The following is a 21,139-nucleotide window of genomic DNA, read 5'->3' on the forward strand; positions in this document are numbered from 1 at the left end:
ATGTTACTAACTGGAGATCATTAAGCTTTAATTTTTATACCAGTTTTATTTATTTATCTGTCTATATGATATGTTTTGTGCAATCATCGTTGAAATATTGTATCATGCGTCATGAAACAGTGACATGTAGAAAGTGGTAAAGCTACTGTTTTGCTTGTACAATTGTAATCTGCACTTCAGTTTGTGCTTTACTAATTTACAGTTGCCGCGAACGCTTACTAAACTGCACAAACAAAGTACTAATTAATTACAGGTCTAAACTTACTATCTCATATTCATGCCCCATTTCCCTTTACCTTAGTATCCTTTTATGCATAAAATAGATCTGATATTGTTTGCTTGAATACAGATTAAATGTTGAAAAGAACATTAGAAAACGACTTGGGAAAAATAATCGCAAATCAAATGGCAATGTTTAGGGGGGGGGGGGGCCTAATAGAAATTTTCAATAATCGTTCAGCGTTACTTTCTAACTACTCAATACTGAGCATAGATAGACATGAAGCTGTTGTTTCGAACTGTAAAAAAATGTTTTATACAATCTAAGCATCAATCAAGCAAACCTAGTCAGTGGGAAACACTTGGCATCTAACCAAGATCAATGCAGTAAGTAAAATTTGCTCGTACCCTCCCCTGGCTGAACGATGGGCTGTTCTGCTCTCCGGACCCCCAAGGACCGGATCCATTCCTCTCATCAACACCTGGAATATAGAGAAAGACTGCTAGGTTAGGAACCAACAACATTATAACAAGCACAACAACTACGAAAGGCATCTTGTCTTGCTATTTAATAAATCCATGTTCAGAGGACGGTTCCGAGATTACGGAAAGCGCTGAAACCGTTATTGGAAAGCTCTCTCACACAGGCAGTGTGAAGACGGTGTAGTCACATGGGTGAGAGCTGTAGGAAGTCTGAATAATTACCAGCCGATATGAGAGTCCCAGACTGATTCCCTATATTCTTCACTGACCCATTCCACGTCTTAACGTTTTCCTGGCAGCAGCCATTAATAGTCCGACAAGGTCTAAATCTTATATAAGTGACACATGTTATGCCTGAACAGAACATTCTGGCACTCAAAGAGATGAATGTGTTTGAAACGAGCGATTTTAAAGGTTGCTCCCTGCCTGTCCCATTTCCTTCAATCTCTTCTTCAACTACAACATACAATCTCTTGGGGAAAGCTCAAGCTTAATTGCGGACTGATTTGCATAATTGTGCATATTAATGAAGCTTCACTCTATGAATATTCATATTTTGGTTTTGTTGTCTAATTAAAAAGGGGAGCGGGATGATGATGGGGGGTGTGGAGGCGGTCTAGAATCATGACAGGATCAGCAGTATAACAGAATGATGGGTCCACAGTGCAGAGGGCGCTGTGACAACAGTGATCTATACGCACGCACACACGCACACACACACACACACACACACACACACGCACACACACACACAGAATAATTGAGGAAGAAGAATGCATTTGTTTCTATAGGTGACTGTGACCTGACAAGTCCGTCAACATTCAAGCAAGAGTGTGTGGTTCTGTTGTGACCTGACAAGGCCCAACCTAAAGACAGAATAATTAAGTGGAAAGGCTAAAGACAATCTTTGTTTTTCTACTAGGGATCAAAAACGTGATCGTCAAAGCTGCATTAAAAAATAAGAAAAACATTCCTATTTTCTCAAGTTCACCGATCAGAAGCAGCATGCAGGTCACACGAAACAATCAGGCCGGAGCAGGTTACAAAAAGCATATCATCCATGTCATGCTGTCAGCCATCCTCTGCTAATCACTTAACTCGTGTGAAATGTGAGTCACACAGCCTGGAGAAAATCGTGAATTGAATCAAAAATGGAATATCTGTCAGAAAAATCTCAATTCAATCTTTTCCGTTCAGCCCAAATATACACACACACACACACACTGTTGTCAAGTGTTAACAGATATATATATTTTTTTTTCTTTTCCTGTGTCTCTAACAGGATCACACACTAAACTATGCATGTGATATACTGGAATTTTGTTTTAAAAAAAAAAAAGCACATGACGGGGAAGCACAGACCACCTGAGGGATTATTCCATATTAACGAGATGTTGAATTCTAAATGTCAGCCTTTAGTCCAGCCCAAACAACAGATTTCACCATCTCATCTTAACTCAGTAGCTCTCGGGAAGCTACTCTGGTCCCTAATGTCTGGATCAGACTACAAGACTTAGTCCAGTTTATTGGCTATCACAAATGATTTTCCTGATTGGGCCAGACATATTTTGTGGGGAAGGACGGAAGCCATGATAGCGTGGCATTACTCATGATCAACGATTTGGTGCCTTATGACGGCAAAATGAATTTTTTTTTGAGGGGGTATCTTCCATGTTGTGACATATCAAAGAGAACCATGTGACATAACACCTTGATGCCGGCATATAGGATTCTATCTTGATACTTGAGACATTCAAATACATTATGGAGAAGTGAAAGAGGGATGTGTGATCAATGAAATTAAAGAAAAACTGTTGGATTTTGCTGCAGCAACATCCCAGCACTTTTGATGTCGGGTGCGACCTCGTTTGCATAATGTTATGTAGCTAGCTATCTCGCTACATAGCCAGCTACATAATAAGTTGCCTTCTTGCTAGCAGTATTAATAATACAAGAACATTACCTAAGGCTCTGTGTATGGACAGCTTGATACCATACACATTTTTTCTTCTTTTCCCCCCCAAAAGTAAACATCAATCAAAACTAGCACCTCCATCGATGATTGTTTTTGTTGCCGCTATGGTAACACTTAATATCGGCTAGTGTTGAGTTGACACATTTTCCGGTCCCACCTCCCTTGGCAGCTTGATTTGACAAGATGAGCCTCATGATCGCAAGAGACATGATGTCATCATATATGTCCTGTCGTGTTGCCAGGCAGGACTTTATGGCAGAAGTCGTCTGACAACTGCCATCACCAGAGTCCAAATTTGTACTGTAGTCTTATCCAGGCATTAGCCAAGAAGCTTTGTTGCGTAGGATGCGTTGAGGAAAAGGCGTATATAACAGTAAGTGCCCGGCACTTTACACGAGCAGCCACGTAATCGCAATCAGGCTCATTTTGTAAATAAAAGTCAATGTGTTTGTCTTTCTGTGCAGTATAAAAAATGGATTACTAAGAAAATGAACGTTTGTATTGGAATGCTTTCGATATCATACACTATATGATCACAGTTGTAATGATTAATTTTGTTTTGCGTATTCTTAGTGCTGACATGTTTTAATGAAAAGTTGTCTCTAAAAAGTCATATAAGTTGAGTAAAATAAACGCCAATATTTGATTCAAATACAACATTTTCATCACAACTGCAAGAAATTATGGGATTATCAAGTATTGGTACACGGGATCAACAAGCACACAAATACAAGGACTTGTACGATCTGAAAAAAGCGCATCCCTAGAATATATGGTTTCTTCTTTTTTTTCATAACGAGAAAATTGTGGTAAATGCAGACTATCAAACAGACTGCAAACAAAATTGGACAAAGGATGAGTAACATCAGACTTTCGCTTTTTTTTTTTTTTCATACCCCAATGCCAAACTCCTCCCAGCATGCAACGCCCGTTCAGGCATGGCTAGTCTATAATTACACAGGAAGAGATACTGGAAACAGCCAGCAAGCCTGACTCACTGGCTTCGGGAGTACAACTCTGCCATACATTGACCAGACTTGCAGACATGTTTTAGTCTTAACACGAATATTGCCACAGGCGCTTATAATTCCGTGTGTCGATACACCTTCTTCCTTCCCGCTGCAAAGTGAGTCACTCAGACACAAAGCATGAAGTCATATCCATGTCAAACCTCAAGAGAGTTGAGGCTGTTAATGAAATACTGAACAATGTTCAGTAACACATGCCCGGTTGTTGTAACCTGTGAGTCACCAGAGACTTTGAAAACAGCCCGTGGTGTGCCCCAACCCCCAACGTATCGACTGCATCTCATTTGCTTTGTGTCATCAATATTTTTTTAAATGTGTACATTTTTGTACTGTGAACTGATAATACTTCATCTAAATGTGAAGCAAACACAGAGTTGAACTTAAACTCATGTACACACTTCTGCATTTCAGTCTCATAAAGTGTCTAAAAATATATTTCCAGAGACCAAAAAATGAAAGTGTACTTGAATCACTTGAGCTCGGCGGTTTCTCGAATCAGAGAAGATGAGAAATTCACATACTGGTTTAGGGTTCCTGACTGAAGTCACAGCCACAGATGTTGAATTTCCACACACCCTAAACCTCAACATGGCAGCCATACATACGTAAGAAAAAGTCAAAGACTGTTTGCGGATATACTTTGAAATCACACATGCCTGCTGAATGTTATTCTCAAATGATTCCTGGATGGAAACTGCGTCCACGAGTACTGCTTGTTTGTCAAAGTATATCCTACCACCAGATTAGGAGCAAATCTCTACAGAGTTAGTCTTAAAAAAAAATATGGACAAGCAAAAAATATTGTAAATGCGATGTATTACTACTAGTGGTGGAATGGATCAGCGTTGATCCGTGGTCGGTTCGGCTCAGGCCCCACGGTTTGGATCGCCGACGGTCTTCAAAATAAAGTTGGTTTACATTGATGGCAATGCAAATAGCCTTAGTGGACATTTACTTTGAAAGTGGCCCACATCGTGGGCCGTAGCATGATGGTAGCTTGACTTCCCTTTAAGAAGTTCGTAGTTTTGATTGACATTAAAGTTGTGACCAACATCAACACAACGCTATCCCGAACTCATACTCAATCGCTAATTTTGGACTCTAAGAAACCACTAATTAATTACGCTGTCATTGTATGATGCGGCAGAAGTCTCCGACGCAAGTGGCTACTGGCTAGCATGCGGCTAGCTGTTAGCATTAACTACGGGTGCCTGGCTGGTAGCTGTAAATGAGTTTGACAGCTGGTCACTGGCTTACTTAATTATTTTTCAATATTCTGGACCAAGGCCACTTTGTAATTCACTCTCCATGTTTAAAGGAAGGGAATGCACCTTAAATTACACTTTGAGATCTTTTCATTATAAAAAAATGAAGAAAAAAAAAAGAAGATAAATTGAACTTTGTCTTCATTTATTTTAGACAAACACTTTTGCCCATTAGAAAAGAAAAACATTCAACTCAAAATGTCAATCATAGAAATTTAGATTGAAGGAGCACAAGTTTAAGCCCTTAGTACCTTGTCATTTTACACATGGAGCATGTATAAAATGAGAATGTTTCTGCCTCATTTTGCACTTTAAGTTGTGTTCCTAAATCCTTAACGGCTATATTAGACATTTTGAATTGATTTTTTATTTAATTTAATGGGGAAAATCATTTTACAAAATAAATGAAGACAAAGTACTATTTTTTTTTTTTTGCTGATCCGAAAAACGATCCGATCTGTGGCTCAAATCTGTGATCCGATCCGAACCCTGCCTTTTGTGATCTGTTGCACCACTAATTAGTAATTACTATTGTTGATAACAGCTTAAAATGGCAAAACTAATAATTCTGTGTAAAAATTGCACACCAGCTTTCTTTGGTTGTCAACAAGCAAAAGCCTCATTAAAGTGGGGATGTTTGAATTGCTGTGTAAAATTTGTCCATGATACACTTTTCAATGTAAACATGAACACGATTCACCGACCAAATGGTTAAAAAAGCAAAGAAAAAGCAAAGCAACTAACTACCTGCCTAGACAATGGATTGTAATTAGAATGGTACATCATTTTGATGTCATGGGACATGAGTCATGGGCTGCCAATAGATTGATAACACCAACATGCCCGCCTTGTGTGTTGTGAGTTTGCAACTTGTCGTCACAAAAGAGCACGTGAGTGAATCTAAACAATGTTATTACCTAAAACATTTTGACAAGCAAAAGAGTTGTTCTGCAAACAAATGTCCAAAATGTCCACTGTTTCCTGTGAACATAACAGAAAAACCTCAAAGTCGGATTGAAGACAGCAGAAGAGGGCAATGTTTTTTTTCTCCCCAGAGTCAACAGAAGTGATTAATTGGCCTGATCCCATCAACCCCCGCCGCCTCTGCCTTTGTGGCTTCCTTGATTGAATGGCAACAGCTGACAAGGTGATGGAAAGGACAAATGCAAGATTTGGATGAGGAAAGATGACACGGGAATCGACATCATGTGAACTCATGTTGGGGATCGATCAAATAATGTGCAATTTAGAAAGCCATGCACATCGCATGGACAAACCGGAACTGTGTTTTTGTGACATCAACTTTACTATAGTGGGGGTAGACGGTGGGCAGCAAGGACAGAAAGTTTTAAGATGTTACAAGGCAAGGACATTTGCACCCACCCAAGATAAAAATGTAATTACACTCGACTGAAATGTATTGCTTTAATGTTTCCTTTTTAAAATAAAAGGCTTTTTATTTGTGTTGATTGTCCCTCAAGATGTTGGGTCTGTGTAAAGTAAAAGTTGATTTTGAACTTACCGGATCCCCCAAACTGACTGCTGGCCAGTCTGACCGTTGGCCTATTCTTGCCATTTGAAACTGGAAGTTCGAACATCTGAAATGACAAGAATGAACATGAAAACACCATTCAGAGTAAATGCAAAACTTGCACTGCCTAACGTCAAACGGAGACATTGAAGCAACACATTCAATCGTCAACTCAGCAATGCTTCAAATTTGACCGATCCCTGTTTACTAGGAAGCTATACGTTTAATTCAAGGGTTTTTATCTTGAGAGAAATCTTACGGCGCTAAAATCCAGCAAGTCGCTGAGCTCCTTGTCTGTCCCCACTGTCGTCATTCTCCGTTGCTGTTCGCTTGCTTGCCCTTTCAATCTCAGCAAGCCACTGCAGTCAGAGGGGAAAGAAAACATCAGGAAAACGTCGCTGATCACAAATCCTCATTCACTAAAGTGCGTAGGAACCCATTTGTGCGTAAAACGTGCGTACGCATGAAATCTGTGGTTCATCAAAATCTTCACACCTGAATTTGCACATATTCTGTGACCAAATTTTACGTTTTGAAGACGAATTACATGCCCCCCATCATATATATTGTTCCTCGGAGTGGGTGGGTGTGGGGAAAAACATCCAGCGATTACTATCCGTCGTTCCTTTTTTTTTTGGGACATACGCACAGTTCGGCACCGACAGATTTGTCGACTGCGCCTCCTAGTGGAAATCTGGATTTTATTTTTTCATCAAACACCCACAAATCAAGAAAAGGAATCATGGACGTGTACTACTGGGTAAATGTTGAATATAGTTCAATTGTAAATAAAAATAGATAAATATATATATATATTGTCATTTACCGAATGAGATATATTGTTGCAACTTCCTGCAACAATGTGGGCGTACTACAGGACTGCAGCTGGTTAGAGTAATAACTTCTTTTTTTTTTAAGGAAAATATGCCTAACATTACTACGAGTTACAAAAATGATCATATACTGCATATAATTACATCCCAATGTCAAAATAGTTTCTCAATATATCCAAGCTCTCACAATCGATGGAAAGGAACAGTTGATAAAATGGCAGATTCCAGGATGTCATCAGAAATCCTTCTTATGATGCCCCCCGACATCACATTGTTGATTGAGAAGGAGAAACTCTGGCTAAAGTGAAGCTGGAACCCCACCACTGTATTGTATTGTATTTCACAAAACCTCTTAAACCTGGTCAACTTTATCTTTGCATCTAAACAAACAGTTCTGTTTATGATCCACCTCCTAAGCAACTTTTACTGTTCAGCGTAAGACAAAATATGACATTTGATCAAGTTATGCCTTGAAAAGTACAAAGGCTGACACATTCAGACTAACAGGTATGAAGTGTGTTAAGGTGGCGGCCGTGGCTCAGTGTGTAGAGACGCTCATTCAGTAACCAGAAGGACGGTTGTTTGATCGCCGCTCTCCACAAATGATGTGTCGTTGTGTCCTTGGGCAAGGCACTTCACACACATGACCTCCAGTGCTACTCACGTTGGTGTGTGGAAGGTGCAAATGTTTGGTGGTGGTGGTGGGAGGGTCCGTAGACGCACACTGGCAGCCACGCTTCCGTCAGCCTGCCCCAGGGCGTATAGGATGGGTCGTTACTACAAAGACCAAGATTCCTTGCGAGTGCAAAAAAACGAAGAGGAAAAGAAGAAGAGGTTGTGAGCATGCGCACAACGAAAAGCAATGCCCCATTGATTCGAGGTATTCTGGTTGCGTTTATATGAACCAATATTCCGGGTATGAAAGGGGTACCCAAGGGGTTTATTCGGGTTTTTCAGAAACCCAAATAAGAGCATATTTGGGTTATTGCGCATGTTTACATGGCCTTTCAAAACCCCTATAAATTGCCTATATTTAGGTTTTAAAAGGGTTATTGCCTGCATGTAAATGTAGTCACGGATGATATAGCGGAGGTTTACTGTTCTTTTTGTTTTATGTTTAGTTTGACAGCTAACTTCAACTGGCGGTGGTACGAAAGAGTGTATAAGCCTCTTGTGAGTTTGCCACCACCATCTAGCGCTCATATCTTAAATTTATGCTTGCCAGTCATAGCTAAATAATAAAAATCGAAGTCAGGTACTTTTAAGTTGAGTCACAACTGTCTTTTCGTTATTGTTTTGGTACATCAACAGCAATAAGATGTAATGGCGGTGTCATTTTGTGTATCTTTCTCTGAGAAAAAAAATGAACTACAGTCACTGAAATCCCCCCTTCAGTAGTAAAAGTTTGTGTTTTGAACATTTGCTGTGCGTAATTTATTTTTTTTTTTTAACTGAGTAAGGAAATTTAAACGTATTTTCATCAAAACTGCAAGACAAGGACATTAAAAAGTATTGGCACTATCAGCAACTAGTACTCGTATGTAATTACTTGTACTCCATCTAAGTGATACTGGTGCATCCATATTATTACAATTTATACCAGATGGCAAAAATATGTTTATAGCTATAAAGAATGACTGTATTGTCGAATTATGATACACCCAGTATGTACATTGAAGGCATGCATGACGTTGCACACTGAAGTTGCACTTGAACAATGACTTCAACTTTAAAAGGCTAAGCAAAAAAATAATAATAGCAAAAGTCTATAAGGTACATGTTATTGCTTATATGCATTATGTTACTGGAAATCACACAAAGAGAGAATATCCGAGGGTCTTTTGTGGTCTGAGGTCAAAATGGGGGAGTTCTCTCCTAACAAATGGAAGTTGCTAACGCTTGAACACCCCCACAGCAGCCTGCCCACAACTGAGACAAGTTGGCCAGAAACAAGTGGACCCCCCCCCCACCCCCACACCCCCATTTGACACAAGCAGCTAAGTGTGTTGGCTTTATTAGTGCAGTTGGTGTTTACATGGAACACTTCTACGAGCGTGAACATCTCCAAACATCCGAGAAAAGAAAAGAAGCCCAAACCTGTTGCAGCGAGGCGGACTCGACACAAAGAGCTGGTCAGCAAAGTTTCAACGGGGAATTTCAAAACGTGGCAAACACACAAATAGCATTCGGGGTTTAAACACACGCGTGAAACCACATTCGACTTTAGAGAAGATTGTAGTAATAAAGTTTAGAGGGAATATTTTACTGGTGTTACTCGACATACTAGCAGACATCAATATATGCGGGGGGGGGGGGGGGGGGGGGGGCTAACTCGCCATGCTAATAAGCTGTAACGTAACGTTGAAGTGAAACAAAGACTTTTCTTGAAATGTTACCCAAACATTGTCGTGGTCAAAACTCGTCAATCTTACTTAGCAGGTAAAACAAACATTCCGTTTCCCCTGTGAAAATGCAACTTGGACTAAAATGCGCTTAAAACTTGACTATCCTTCCCACAACACGGAGTCAAGTACTGTTGAGTGAGCCCCCCCACTAACGTGTTATGAGAATGCGTTTAGAAGGCAGATTTACCTTGGCTCAGTTTTGCAGCATCCAACAAAGAGAAATAAACGACCGGAGAGGAGAAAAAACAAAGTTATGGACTGGATCCTTTCCCCCCACCCCCCCCCAATCCTCCTCGGTGCTCCTCCGGACTGGTGGCTTGAGGAAGATGAGGAAAGGCAAGATTGAAACAGTCCGTCGCCTCGCTGCTGTCTTCCTCACCAAACTGAAAAGCCGTCTCTGACACGAACCATAACTCAACAATGACTCGGTTTCTTTTAATATTACTGAAATTGTAGCGACTTCATTTTCCAAGTAGACATTTTAGCAGCGTCCACATTGTCGCTTCCACAGATGTATCCCTCCGCGGCTCGGCCCACAGGAGGACATGGACGCATCCACAAACATCAGCGGTGTCCAATTTCATCCAAAACGAATACACGACACGAAACACCCTCTGATAGATGCCTATTAATATCAAAGCGATCGCAAATTCCGGATACCGTGTCTAATTTTGCCTAAAGGTTTCGAACGGTAGGTTTGGACTTGCAAATCGCGGCGCTCTATGTCGAGGGGCGGATGAGGCGAAGAGCCCAGAGTGGACCAGTGTAGAAGATGGAATGATAATATCGGAGAAGACAACCAATTGGATACGGCCAAATTTGATTGACAGGTGGGACGTCCAAATATGTCAAACTCGGGGCAGTGTTGTTTTGCCTGCTGCCTGCTTGCAAGCCAGCACTCTCATTTACTTAACCAGTGCATGCAGTCGAAAGCCGTTTGAGCATGTATGCGATTCTTATGATCCATGCACTAGTAGGCTTTGAATTGTCCTTACCAGTAAGACAATTCATCGCTTTAGTAGAACGACTGTGTCTGACTACTACTTGCGTTTTTTTAACCCCCCACACTACTAGTGCTACTTGCAAGTATGCAATTAAACAATTGTGCTGCACTAGTAACAACCGTATAGCAAATATACTCCATGTACTAATACACTCTCGGATCTCACAAGTAGGATAACTAAATATTATTTGTGAAGGACAACTGTGCATTATTGTATTTGAGTAGTACGGCAACTGACATTATAAAATGATTTGTGTGTGGTTGCCCGACGGATTCTACCAGTACTACTAGTGATGTTCTAACATTCTGCTAGTTAACATCTACCGCTTAGCAATACTAGTGCACAGATGTCAATTTGTGTGCAGTTTTGCCTCACTAACAGTTGTCCAATTAATTGACTACTGTAAGCTACTAGTGCTACTAGAGACATTATAGATTTCTACTAGTTAACAATCATGTGGTGCTTCCGTAATAGTACTAATAGATGTGACATAACATTCGGCTAGTTAACATCTAGCGCCTAATAGTGCACAGATGTCAACTAGTGCGCAGATTTGCCTCACTAGCAACATGTACAGTTGTCCAACTAGTTGACAACTGCTTGCTACTGCTACTGCTACAACTACTACTAGTGACGTTCTAACTCCTAACATTATGTTGATTAACATCTGGCACTTAGTAGGACTAGTAGTACACATATATCAACTAGTGCACAGTTTTGCCTCACTAGCAACATCTACAGTAGTTGTCCCACTAGTTGACTACTGCAAGCTTCTAGTACTACTATAAACATTATAGAATTCTAAGAGTTAACATGGAGTACTTCAGTAATAGCACTAATAGATGTGAACAAGAACAGTTTTGCCTCACTAGTAACATGTATTTGTCTAACTAGTTGGCAAATGTGTGCTACTAGTAGTATTGGTGACATTAAAAATAGTACTAGTACTAATTAACCAGATATCAACTAGTGCAGATTTTTGCCTTACTAGCACCAAGTAGTAGTCCCACTAGCTGGCAATTGCATGCTACTAGTCCTAGCAGAAACATAAAACAAATCTACTAGCTAACATGGAGTGCTTCACTAGTAGTACTAATAGTGCACAGATGTGAAGTACTGCAGTTTTGCCTCACTAGTAGTAACAAGTAATCCTACAACTAGTTGTCCAATGCGTTTCAATTGTGACTTGCCTCACTAGTAGCATGCATTTGGGCCTGTACGTAAACAAGACCTGCACTTAAATGTCACCATTTGTTGTGTGGCTTGAGACAAGAGAAAACCTCAACGGGTTTGCGCCGCAACATCTGTGCTGGCCTTTTACGAGAAAACCCAGCCATCCACACACAACCGCACACACACACACACACACATGCTCAGCACACGCTGCGCACATGCACACCTGTAAGACATTAATTGTGTGGTAATAAAAGGAGGTTGTATTCTTTAGAACTGTGCAGAAGAATTTCATACTGAACCACATGACATAAACCCGCTTGGCCTTCTTAAAGGTACAGTAACATCTCGGGGCATTCAGAAGCCTCAAAAGCACGAGTGCGATATAGTCACCCCTCGACATCTTTTCAACGGGGAGTCAACGTGAGGGGCTCAACCTCAATATGACAAAACGTCTTTCATGTCATGGATTCGCCGTACTGCTCCTGCGGTGCACTTGGGGGGGGGGGGACGCAGGGCGCGTGTTTGCATTGGAGCTGATCATATTGCTGTGACACCAAACATCAAACGACGCTTGCTGTGCTGCCTTTCAGAAACTAGGACGAATTATATGTTGCAGCGTGCGGTGGGACACACACACACGCACACACACACACACACACACACACACACACACACACACACACACACACACACGCACTAATATTGAAAAAAAAAAGTCTATATTTAGACTGGAACTCCATTTTCCTAACACCACACCCCACCCACACACACACACACGTTCATGGCCTCATCTTACACAAGCGGCGTAAGTTTGTAAATGGGTTCCCCCCATGCAGCCACCCACGCATCAGGTACAGTGTGAAAACCGAGGGCATCCTGTTATGACTTCTGGTTTCCTGTTTCCTGTGAAAAAAAAAAAAAAACGCGGTCTTCTCACATACACACACACGGAACACTTTCATGAACAGCGTTAAGGGTAAAGCATCGTGCTAAGATCAGCTGGGAATGAGCAGAAGTGGCAAAAGTAGTTCATGGAGAAGTCAACCCCCCCCCAAAAAAAATTATTGATAATATGTTCTATGCAGCCCCACTAGTTGCTTCAACATTCCCACTTTTTTTTTTGCCGTGTTACAACTCCCACATACTTCCATTTTACACTGTTCAAATTTCAACAAAAATAATTTCGTCAACACACATTTTTCATTGGACTAAAACTCGACAAGACTAGCTAAAACCTTCATTATGAAACAATAACTAGGACTAAATCAGAATGTATTTTCATCGACTAATAAAGATAAGATGAAAATGTACACAACCTCGGAGTTTGAACGTCTCGAACCACGTACAAATCGGACTGCAACCAAAAAATCGGAGTAAAAAACGCCTGGGAGTTTGAATTCATTTTCGGAGTTCAAACATCCAAGCAAAGCAAGCTAAGCCGAACGTACTTTGAAAAGCCGAGTAAAGCCGAGCAATGCCGAATGCTCACGTTCAGATCGTGAAGACTCCCGGAAGTGCTCCATACTCGCGAATGCATTTGGATTTTTTCCATGACAATTTTCTTCGCCATAAGCCCAAAGAAAGACGACAGCGGCAGTGGCAGCAAAAAAAACAAAAAAACATACAGTGCTACGAACCACAGTGGAATTAGGAAGGAGATTATCGCGCCGTTATAACTACCACGACTACTTCCGTAAATACTGGCACGGGGCCCCCCCTTAAGATGGTCAACAACGTGCCTGATGTTAAACAACGCACGCAAGGACCACTTAGTAGTCCAACAATATGCCCAATGTAAAATACACAAACTCAGCACTGAACTAAAGCTAGCATTAACATAGCATTTATCATCTACTGAAGCCATCACACCACCAACAGGTAAGGTATTTTTATTGTTTAAATACTGTACTGTACTGTAAATGTAAAAAACATAAATAGAAATTAAAATAGACATTTTCTGTTTTTTGGAGCTTGGGAACGGATTAATTGCATTTACATTACTTCGTATGGGAAAAAATGTTTTGGAGGGTGAACAATTCGGACTTTGCAGGAACGAATTATGTTTGAACTCCGAGGTACAACTGTACTTCACGTCATAAAAACTGGACTAAAATCTATGGACATTTTAGTTAATGAACAAAAACAAGACAAAAATGATATGATTTTATAAAATATTGTCTCTGCTAATCTGCCACTGTGACAGACAGTGACACCCCCTCTTTCAAATCTGCAGCTATCTAGCGAGTGCAACATGCACAAATACATGGGACAGACAGCCGGTGTATTCACGGTGAAAGGTTTAAAAAAAAAATGTTTTATAGTAACGTAACATTAATCCAACGGCTATTTACATTCCAACAATAATGCTAAACCAACCACTCACTAATGCTAGCTGACTTGCTAGCTCATAGCATGGAGCCATAGTAGCCACTGTAATTGTTAATAATTAACAATTATCCGAAATGTTCAACGTAATCTGATGACAAAAAAATATACAGCGGTAAAAATGAGTGTCCTGACTAAAACTAGACTAGTTTTTGTTGACTAAAACTAGACAAATAAAATGATGCTTTCTTGGACTAAAATAAAGTCTAAAATGCTACATTTATAGTCCACTAAAAAGGGACTAAATAAAAAACGGATGAGGTTGACAAACTATGACAAAAACTAACAAGCGTGATTGAAACTGGACTAAAACTGTGAAAATGGCGGGTAAAATGAACACTACTGCCGGAGTATATATTGTCTGATTTCACATTATTTACAGTATTTGCTCAATTTAATGTTAAATATCAACTTTTACCCATTTTGTTTTCAATGGCACAGACATTGAACTTCACTTTCCAACTTATCATCATTAGCAGGTGCCTGATACAGCTCGGTGGCAAAGTTGCTAAGTCCAGTAACCAGGAGGTCATCATTTCATAATTGATCTCTCAATTTACGTCATAAGCATTCCACATGCATTCAAATCTTAGCATTCAGCTATTAGCATTCCCACGCAATTTTGCCAAAAATTGCACTTAGCTCTTTGACTGCCAGACGTTTTCAGAAAAGGGATGCCGTGAGTGCCAGCCGATTTAAGCATTTTGACTGATCTTTCAAGGTCCACAGAAAATTATGTGTTTGGACTATGGAAACACATATAGTTCAAATGAAAGATTGGACTCTCATCTTTCATCAGAAAAAAAAAGTTTGTTTCTACCTTATTCCGTTTTTCAGTAATCAACAATAGAAAATGGTTAGTTTCACCTCTGTTTTGAAACAAACGTCTTTTAACGTCTTTGGCACTCCTCCCTAGGATTTTACTAAACGTTATTTAACGTTTTTGGCAGTCAAAGAGTTAGTCTGGTCTAAATACAATATTCTGGTTGACAATGCGTGAGTGGAATACGAGTTAAGCAGCAAAATCCAGCAGCTTTTATCAATATCGGAAGGCGGCCATTTTGCCACTTGCTGTGGAGCGAAAATGACATCACGGTTACTCTCAGGTAACAAGTTACAACCAATCACAGCTCAGCTTCAAAAAAAAAAAAAGGTGAGCTGTGAGGTCGTTGCCTGAGCCTCGAGCAACTGTGATGTCATCTTCAGTCGACAGCAAGTGGCAAAATGGCCGCCCCTGAGATGGATTAAAAAAATGGATGGATTTTGCTTTATAACTCAGATTTCACAAATGTAATATTAATCAGAATGTCATGTTTAGACTAGTGAGGTCAGATTAACTCCATTTTATTTACTTCCTGGTATGGCCTATAACTGAAGCCAAACTTTTACCATTGGTGCGAAGATACACAAAAATGGACTATAGGCAGTTTTACAGTACTTGCTTGACGCGCTCAAGTAATTTGCACACTTTACAAAGCCAATTTCAAACAGTAGTAATAGTACGTCTTTGGAGTATCACCTCGGAGCGAAAAAGCTACTAGTTACTCAAGTGGTAACACACCATTGAATGAATTAATTAAACAATTAAATTATTTATTATTTTAAATAACATTTTTTTATTGATTATTAAATATTTTTATGTTCGATTTAAAATAATTTAAATTAATTCAAATCAACATTTTAAGTTGAATGAACTCAAGTGATTGAAAACAGAATGACCTCATAATTAATTGAGTGACTTGAATCAACTTAATTCAAGTCGTAAGTAAGTAATTCAATTAAGTTGGTCGACAATTAAAATGTCATCTATAATAATAATAATCATCATCATCATCAAGTAGAAAAACCTGAGTTCACTCCCAGTCCGGTTTTCCAAAGACGCAACCCCGGCCTCCTCTCTCGCGTTTTCACGTCACGTGGTGTGACTCCGCACAAGCTGCACAAATGTCAAGGGACGACCGCGCGCAAGCGCAATAAAGGCGGCGCGCGCAAGCGCGCTCACGCGTGAACTTTAGGCCCCGCGTTTGTGTGAACAGCACGTCAAAAAAAAAAGCTCCCGCCGAGATACCTGGGCGAGGGTTCGTCGCCGCGGGGGTCAGCTAATGAGCAGCTCCACCGTCCCGCGGTGCCGACGGCTTTTTATTGTCAGTCCACACGCTTAATTGTCTTGGCGCAAACTCACAGCAACCGTTTCTTGAATACATTTTGGACAAAGTAGACGAATCATTTGGCATCTGGTATATATTTTGGTTTGTTTGTTTGTTTGTTCAGGTGAGACGAAAGATTCTGTTGTTGCGAGAGAGCGAGAGAGAAAAGGAAAAAAAAGCACCACATCCTCTTGTTGTTTTGGGTCTTTTTTTTTTCTTCTTCTTTTTTTTAAGCTCATCATCCCCCTGCCCCCCTCCCTCTCGTTCGGAATTCATTAGCAATCAAAGAGCCACTGACAAACGCCCAATCTTAATTACCCTCTCATTTGCATATTTGCATATTAATGACTGCAGACGTAGCTGTTTTTCTGCTGCGGTAGTCAGCCCCCCTCCCCCTCCCCACACCCCCCTCCCTTTAGATAGCCGCCACGTACACTGCAACACTGTGTCTTTGTTGTGGCACAAAGCCTTCTTTTTGTGGAGGGGGGGGGGGGCATTATGTGTGTGTGTCATGTCAACCCATAAGGTTTGTCCGTATTTCTTACGGATTTTTAAGTGTTGCAAAAGCATACGGGCGTATTTGGAAATGAATACGGATTTAACTGTTTTCATGAAAATAATAATATTAGTATATATTGCTTACCCTTTTTAAATTTATTTAGTATTTACTGTCGGCTACGTGCTACACGTGTGCATAAACTCGATTTAAACAACAACCGGTCACAAAATCTCGTCTATCGCGCGAGACTTCTAACAGTTTCCTGACATGCGCAGTTAAGAAATTTGTGTTAGCGCGAAAATTGCGAGTCGTTCGCAGTGGTTGAGAAAATGGGGGACAGGCCGGCCAAAAAAACAAGATACACCGGACGTTTTCGTTCGGAATGGACGGATTTATTTAAGGTAATTGGTCCGTCAAAACTTGGAGAAGAGTATGCATCATGTTCGCTTTGTTCACGGGACATTAAGGTTGCGGCATCTGGCATTTACGATGTCAAAGAACATTTGAAATCAAAGTTGCACGAGAGAAATGTGAAGCAACAAAAAAGTCAACCGTCCCTGTGATATTTAGAAATCAGTTTTTTCTTTGTGCAATAAAATGTCATTTGGAACAAGATACTGTCAATGTCTTCATATAAGAAAGAAAGTAAGGTAAGATTAATGTTATTGCATGAAACAGCTTTAGTATTGATAAAACTGACATATGGATTTTTATGGGAAAATAAGGATTTTATGGGTTTGTAATACAGGTGGGACCAAATTAGGGTTGACATGTATGTGTGTGTGTGTGTGTGTGGGGGGGGGGGGGGGGGGCATTGTTTTACAAAGTAAAAGCAGATTTTTGCATATGTTTTAGAAGGTAACACTGGTCAATGCACATTTTGGTGTCAAGAAAGTTTCAACTTTTTATTTTTTGGGGGGGTATTTTGATGCCGCTGAATAAAAAAATTGGCTCTAGTTTTGGAGATATTCTCCATATTGTTGATGAAAAAGTGCTAATAATGTGATCACATTGGTCTTCTCTTTGATGAGGTCGTATCTGTCTTCTCAAGCACGTCCATTCAGTTTTCTTTAATTTTTGATGCGATATCATGAAGGACACACACAAAAAAATAGCGCTTTATTGTAAGCATTTCCTTGTAAACATCGGTTTCGTTATATTTACTAAACTCATTTCCCCTGCTTTCCAGTAAATATAGCAACAGCTGACTGGTAGAACGTCTACCCTTAGACTGGGAGGTTGTGGGTTCAATCCCTGGCTGGGTCATACCAAATGTGTTTAGAAATGGGACCACTTCTCTTCCTGCTTGACACTCAGGCTAAGTTGGCCAAATGAATATGTATGATTTTTAAGAATTTAGTTGAAAAAAGTCAATATTACTTGGTTTTAGTCTAAAAAAATACTATTTTCAAAACCACTGTGGTTGATATGGGCCGAGTATTATTTTCTTCTTTTTCAAAATCTTGCAGGTTAATTGAAGTCCAATTTTCTTGTTCTGTTGGCAGATCATTTTGCTTATTTGGATTTTGGAGTCATCATTTTCTTATTTGACTCTATTTTTTTCTTACATTTTTTACCGTCCTTTTTTGCAGTGTGGCAATTGTTATTGCAGCCTGCCCTTAACAAATCACACCTTCATGTTGAAAATCAAACCAAAATCCAGAAAATGTGGCCATATTAGCAGTAGACAAATGCAAAAAACAGGTGACATCAAAGCACAAACATCACTTTTAGTAACGAATGATGTACATTTCCTAAACTGTCAAGCATTCTTTTTCAAATCAATTAAAATGTTAAAAAAATATCTCCAAAACTGGAGCGAATTCAAAGAAAAATGATGTCATTTTCTCAGCCACACAAAATTCCACAGATATAACTAAAATAGCACTTTATTTATTTATTTATTTATCAGTCAGTCTGTTGTCATTGTGGATGACAGCAATCTGAGAATATTTACTGTTGAAAGTTTGAAATGCTGAGTAATTGGACAACTTGAAATTAAATAAGATTGTGAGATGACGAATCAGTTGTCAAAATATTTATCAATTAATTTGATTGGCTGTCGATTAATTGTTGCATCAGATTGTTGAAAAGCCATCAATTGATCTCTTATATGTAAAATACCCCCCCCCCCCCCCAAAAAAAAAGTATATATATTCAGGAAACAATATCGTAAGAAAAAGAAGACAATTACTTACAAGATTTACATTGTAAAAAAAGCGGTCATTTTCTTTTAATTTAAAGAGATTTTATATGTTTATTTTTTCATTTAACCTTTCTTTAACCATGTTGGTCCCCTTGAGATTAAAAACCTCTTTTTGCAAAGTAAATACTAGCTATAAGTCCCGGTATGTCATATCAATAGAATAATAAAAATAAAATTTGCTCCTTACTCGATTCATGAACAATTGAAATGACACATTTAGTATGTTCCCTGTTTTTGTTTTCTCATAAGTTAATCAATAAGGACACTTTTTGGAAGAGCAATGTTCAGTTTGAAATGGTGTACAAAACAGTTTGCTTCATTTCAATGAAAACAGACTGACTGACAAATAATCCGGTCAATCTTATCACATACTTAACATACGCAACTGACAATAAAAATCCACTACTGTAAAGTGAATCTCATTTTGACAGCAATGTGTAATATTCATTTCACTCTATTTTTTTCCCGTCACTCAACTATGACAAATGAACACTGTTACCTTTTGGCTTTGGCTTGATTGCGTTTCTGTTGCATGAAAATGGTGGATCTTCACCCAGCCTAGTCACCAACTCATGAGAGGAGAAACAAACGTGGGGGCGGTATTATGTAAATTAGCCCCACTGTTCCATCACAATACAGCAAAATTGAGAACAGCTCACAGACACGTTTTTTGTAAATACATAGGCAGGCCATAAAACTACATTGCCATCCTGTAGATTAAAGATTGCTATGCATTTGGGATACTTAACGATTAAGGTTTCACATGATCAGGTGACTAATACCTTTTTGGAATGTAAATGCGTGAGGCGTACCTTACACGGACATTCATGTCACAAGCAGGACGACAAACATGATGTTATGCATCTTTAAATACTCGACCTTTCTTCAAGTTGACAGGTGAGTCTCGCTCTTCTTTGTCATCATGACGAGCCAGCGATATGGTGCAAATATTGGCTAAATGCTGCCCCCTGCTGTCTACACGGCAGATCTACGCCACAACACCCAAAATACATAAAAGCCTTGTTTGGCATGTTTATTTTTGTTTTTTGAGGGCACCAAAATTCAGACATAATCAACATACACAAAATGAATACAAAAGAACAAAGACAATGACTTTGATGAACAGTTTTATGTCTTAAAGTCATTGGAGTGTGAACAAAAACGTTATGAGCGAGTGTGCTATTTATACGCCAGCAGAGGTCGCTGTTGCATAACTCTTAGCCGTCTCTTGCTTGCAGGGTCGCAGGAAAGGTCTTTTCTTTGGCATGCAGAAGCTGAGTTGAAAAAGGAGAGAATTGCATAAACATTTCTTTAACACAATTAAAATCAATGCTGTCAAACCGAGACCGCAAGGCCTTGTCTTAGCTGCACAAAGTCATACTACCGTCCAATACATGGCAGAAGGCAAGTGGTGATATGTACATGTATTTGCGTTAATCATTCTTCATTAATTACAACACAGACAGCAACATACCTTTGAATGGGTTTGGCTTCGCTGATAAGGTCAGGAAATTTACAGTTTCTCGTGTCTGGCAGCAACAAACTCAAAATAGCAGCAATGACGCTGAATGAACCAAAAATAACATAAGTGAGAATCTTGTTGTAAATCCCTGCAAAAAAAAAGAATAAAAAATGACATCATTAATTTGTGACAAACTAGACAATATCTAGATAAACAATATGAAGCATGTGCCGAGATGAGGTGTGGAAGGACAAAGCGCAGGATAATGCCAAGATGACAAACAGGAATTCATTTATGATTAGAATTACATAATCAATAAACTAATAGAAAGTACAGATAACTTGTGTAAAAAAATGAATAAATAAAAGTAGTTTCATCTCCTGTTCTTAATTAAGTACCACAGACTCTGAATATATTTAAGTACAATAGTAAAATGTTCCCCACCCTTTCAATGGTAAAAAAATAATAATTACAAAAATTTTAAATCTAAAAGGGACCGACCTGCTGTCTGAGCCGATGTG

At 39.5% G+C, this 21,139-nt stretch overlaps 2 protein-coding genes across 21 annotated transcripts in view; both read right to left on the bottom strand.

Annotated features, from left to right (window-relative positions):
• LOC144043316 (transcription factor E2-alpha-like) overlaps positions 1-10,476 on the bottom strand; it is a 29,333-nt gene extending 18,857 nt beyond the window's left edge. For 14 of the 15 annotated variants that reach the window (XR_013291086.1, XR_013291087.1, XR_013291084.1 and 11 more), the window contains exons 1-5: positions 9,927-10,476; positions 7,999-8,129; positions 6,761-6,860; positions 6,493-6,568; positions 628-701 (exon numbers count right to left, since the gene is read on the bottom strand). Coding sequence is in view for 11 of the 15 variants with exons in the window: in XM_077556801.1 (XP_077412927.1) it covers positions 628-701; positions 6,493-6,568; positions 6,761-6,814 (204 nt within the window). In the remaining 4 variants the exon portion in view is untranslated. The remainder of the gene's footprint in view (positions 1-627; positions 702-6,492; positions 6,569-6,760; positions 6,861-7,998; positions 8,130-9,926) is intronic. The other variant, XR_013291085.1, reaches the window with a different exon arrangement.
• Positions 10,477-20,164: 9,688 nt separating this feature from the next.
• Positions 20,165-21,139, bottom strand: part of LOC144042814 (solute carrier family 22 member 21-like) — a 55,631-nt gene continuing 54,656 nt past the window's right edge. For all 6 annotated transcript variants that reach the window (XM_077555812.1, XM_077555810.1, XM_077555815.1 and 3 more), the window contains 2 exons: positions 20,631-20,766; positions 20,165-20,430 (listed from right to left, as the gene is read on the bottom strand). In XM_077555812.1, the coding sequence (XP_077411938.1) occupies positions 20,340-20,430; positions 20,631-20,766 (227 nt within the window). In that variant the 3' untranslated portion in view covers positions 20,165-20,339. The remainder of the gene's footprint in view (positions 20,431-20,630; positions 20,767-21,139) is intronic.

The sequence above is a fragment of the Vanacampus margaritifer genome, chromosome 2, assembly GCF_051991255.1.
Source record: "Vanacampus margaritifer isolate UIUO_Vmar chromosome 2, RoL_Vmar_1.0, whole genome shotgun sequence".
In the NCBI taxonomy this organism is placed as follows: Eukaryota; Metazoa; Chordata; class Actinopteri; order Syngnathiformes; family Syngnathidae; genus Vanacampus; species Vanacampus margaritifer.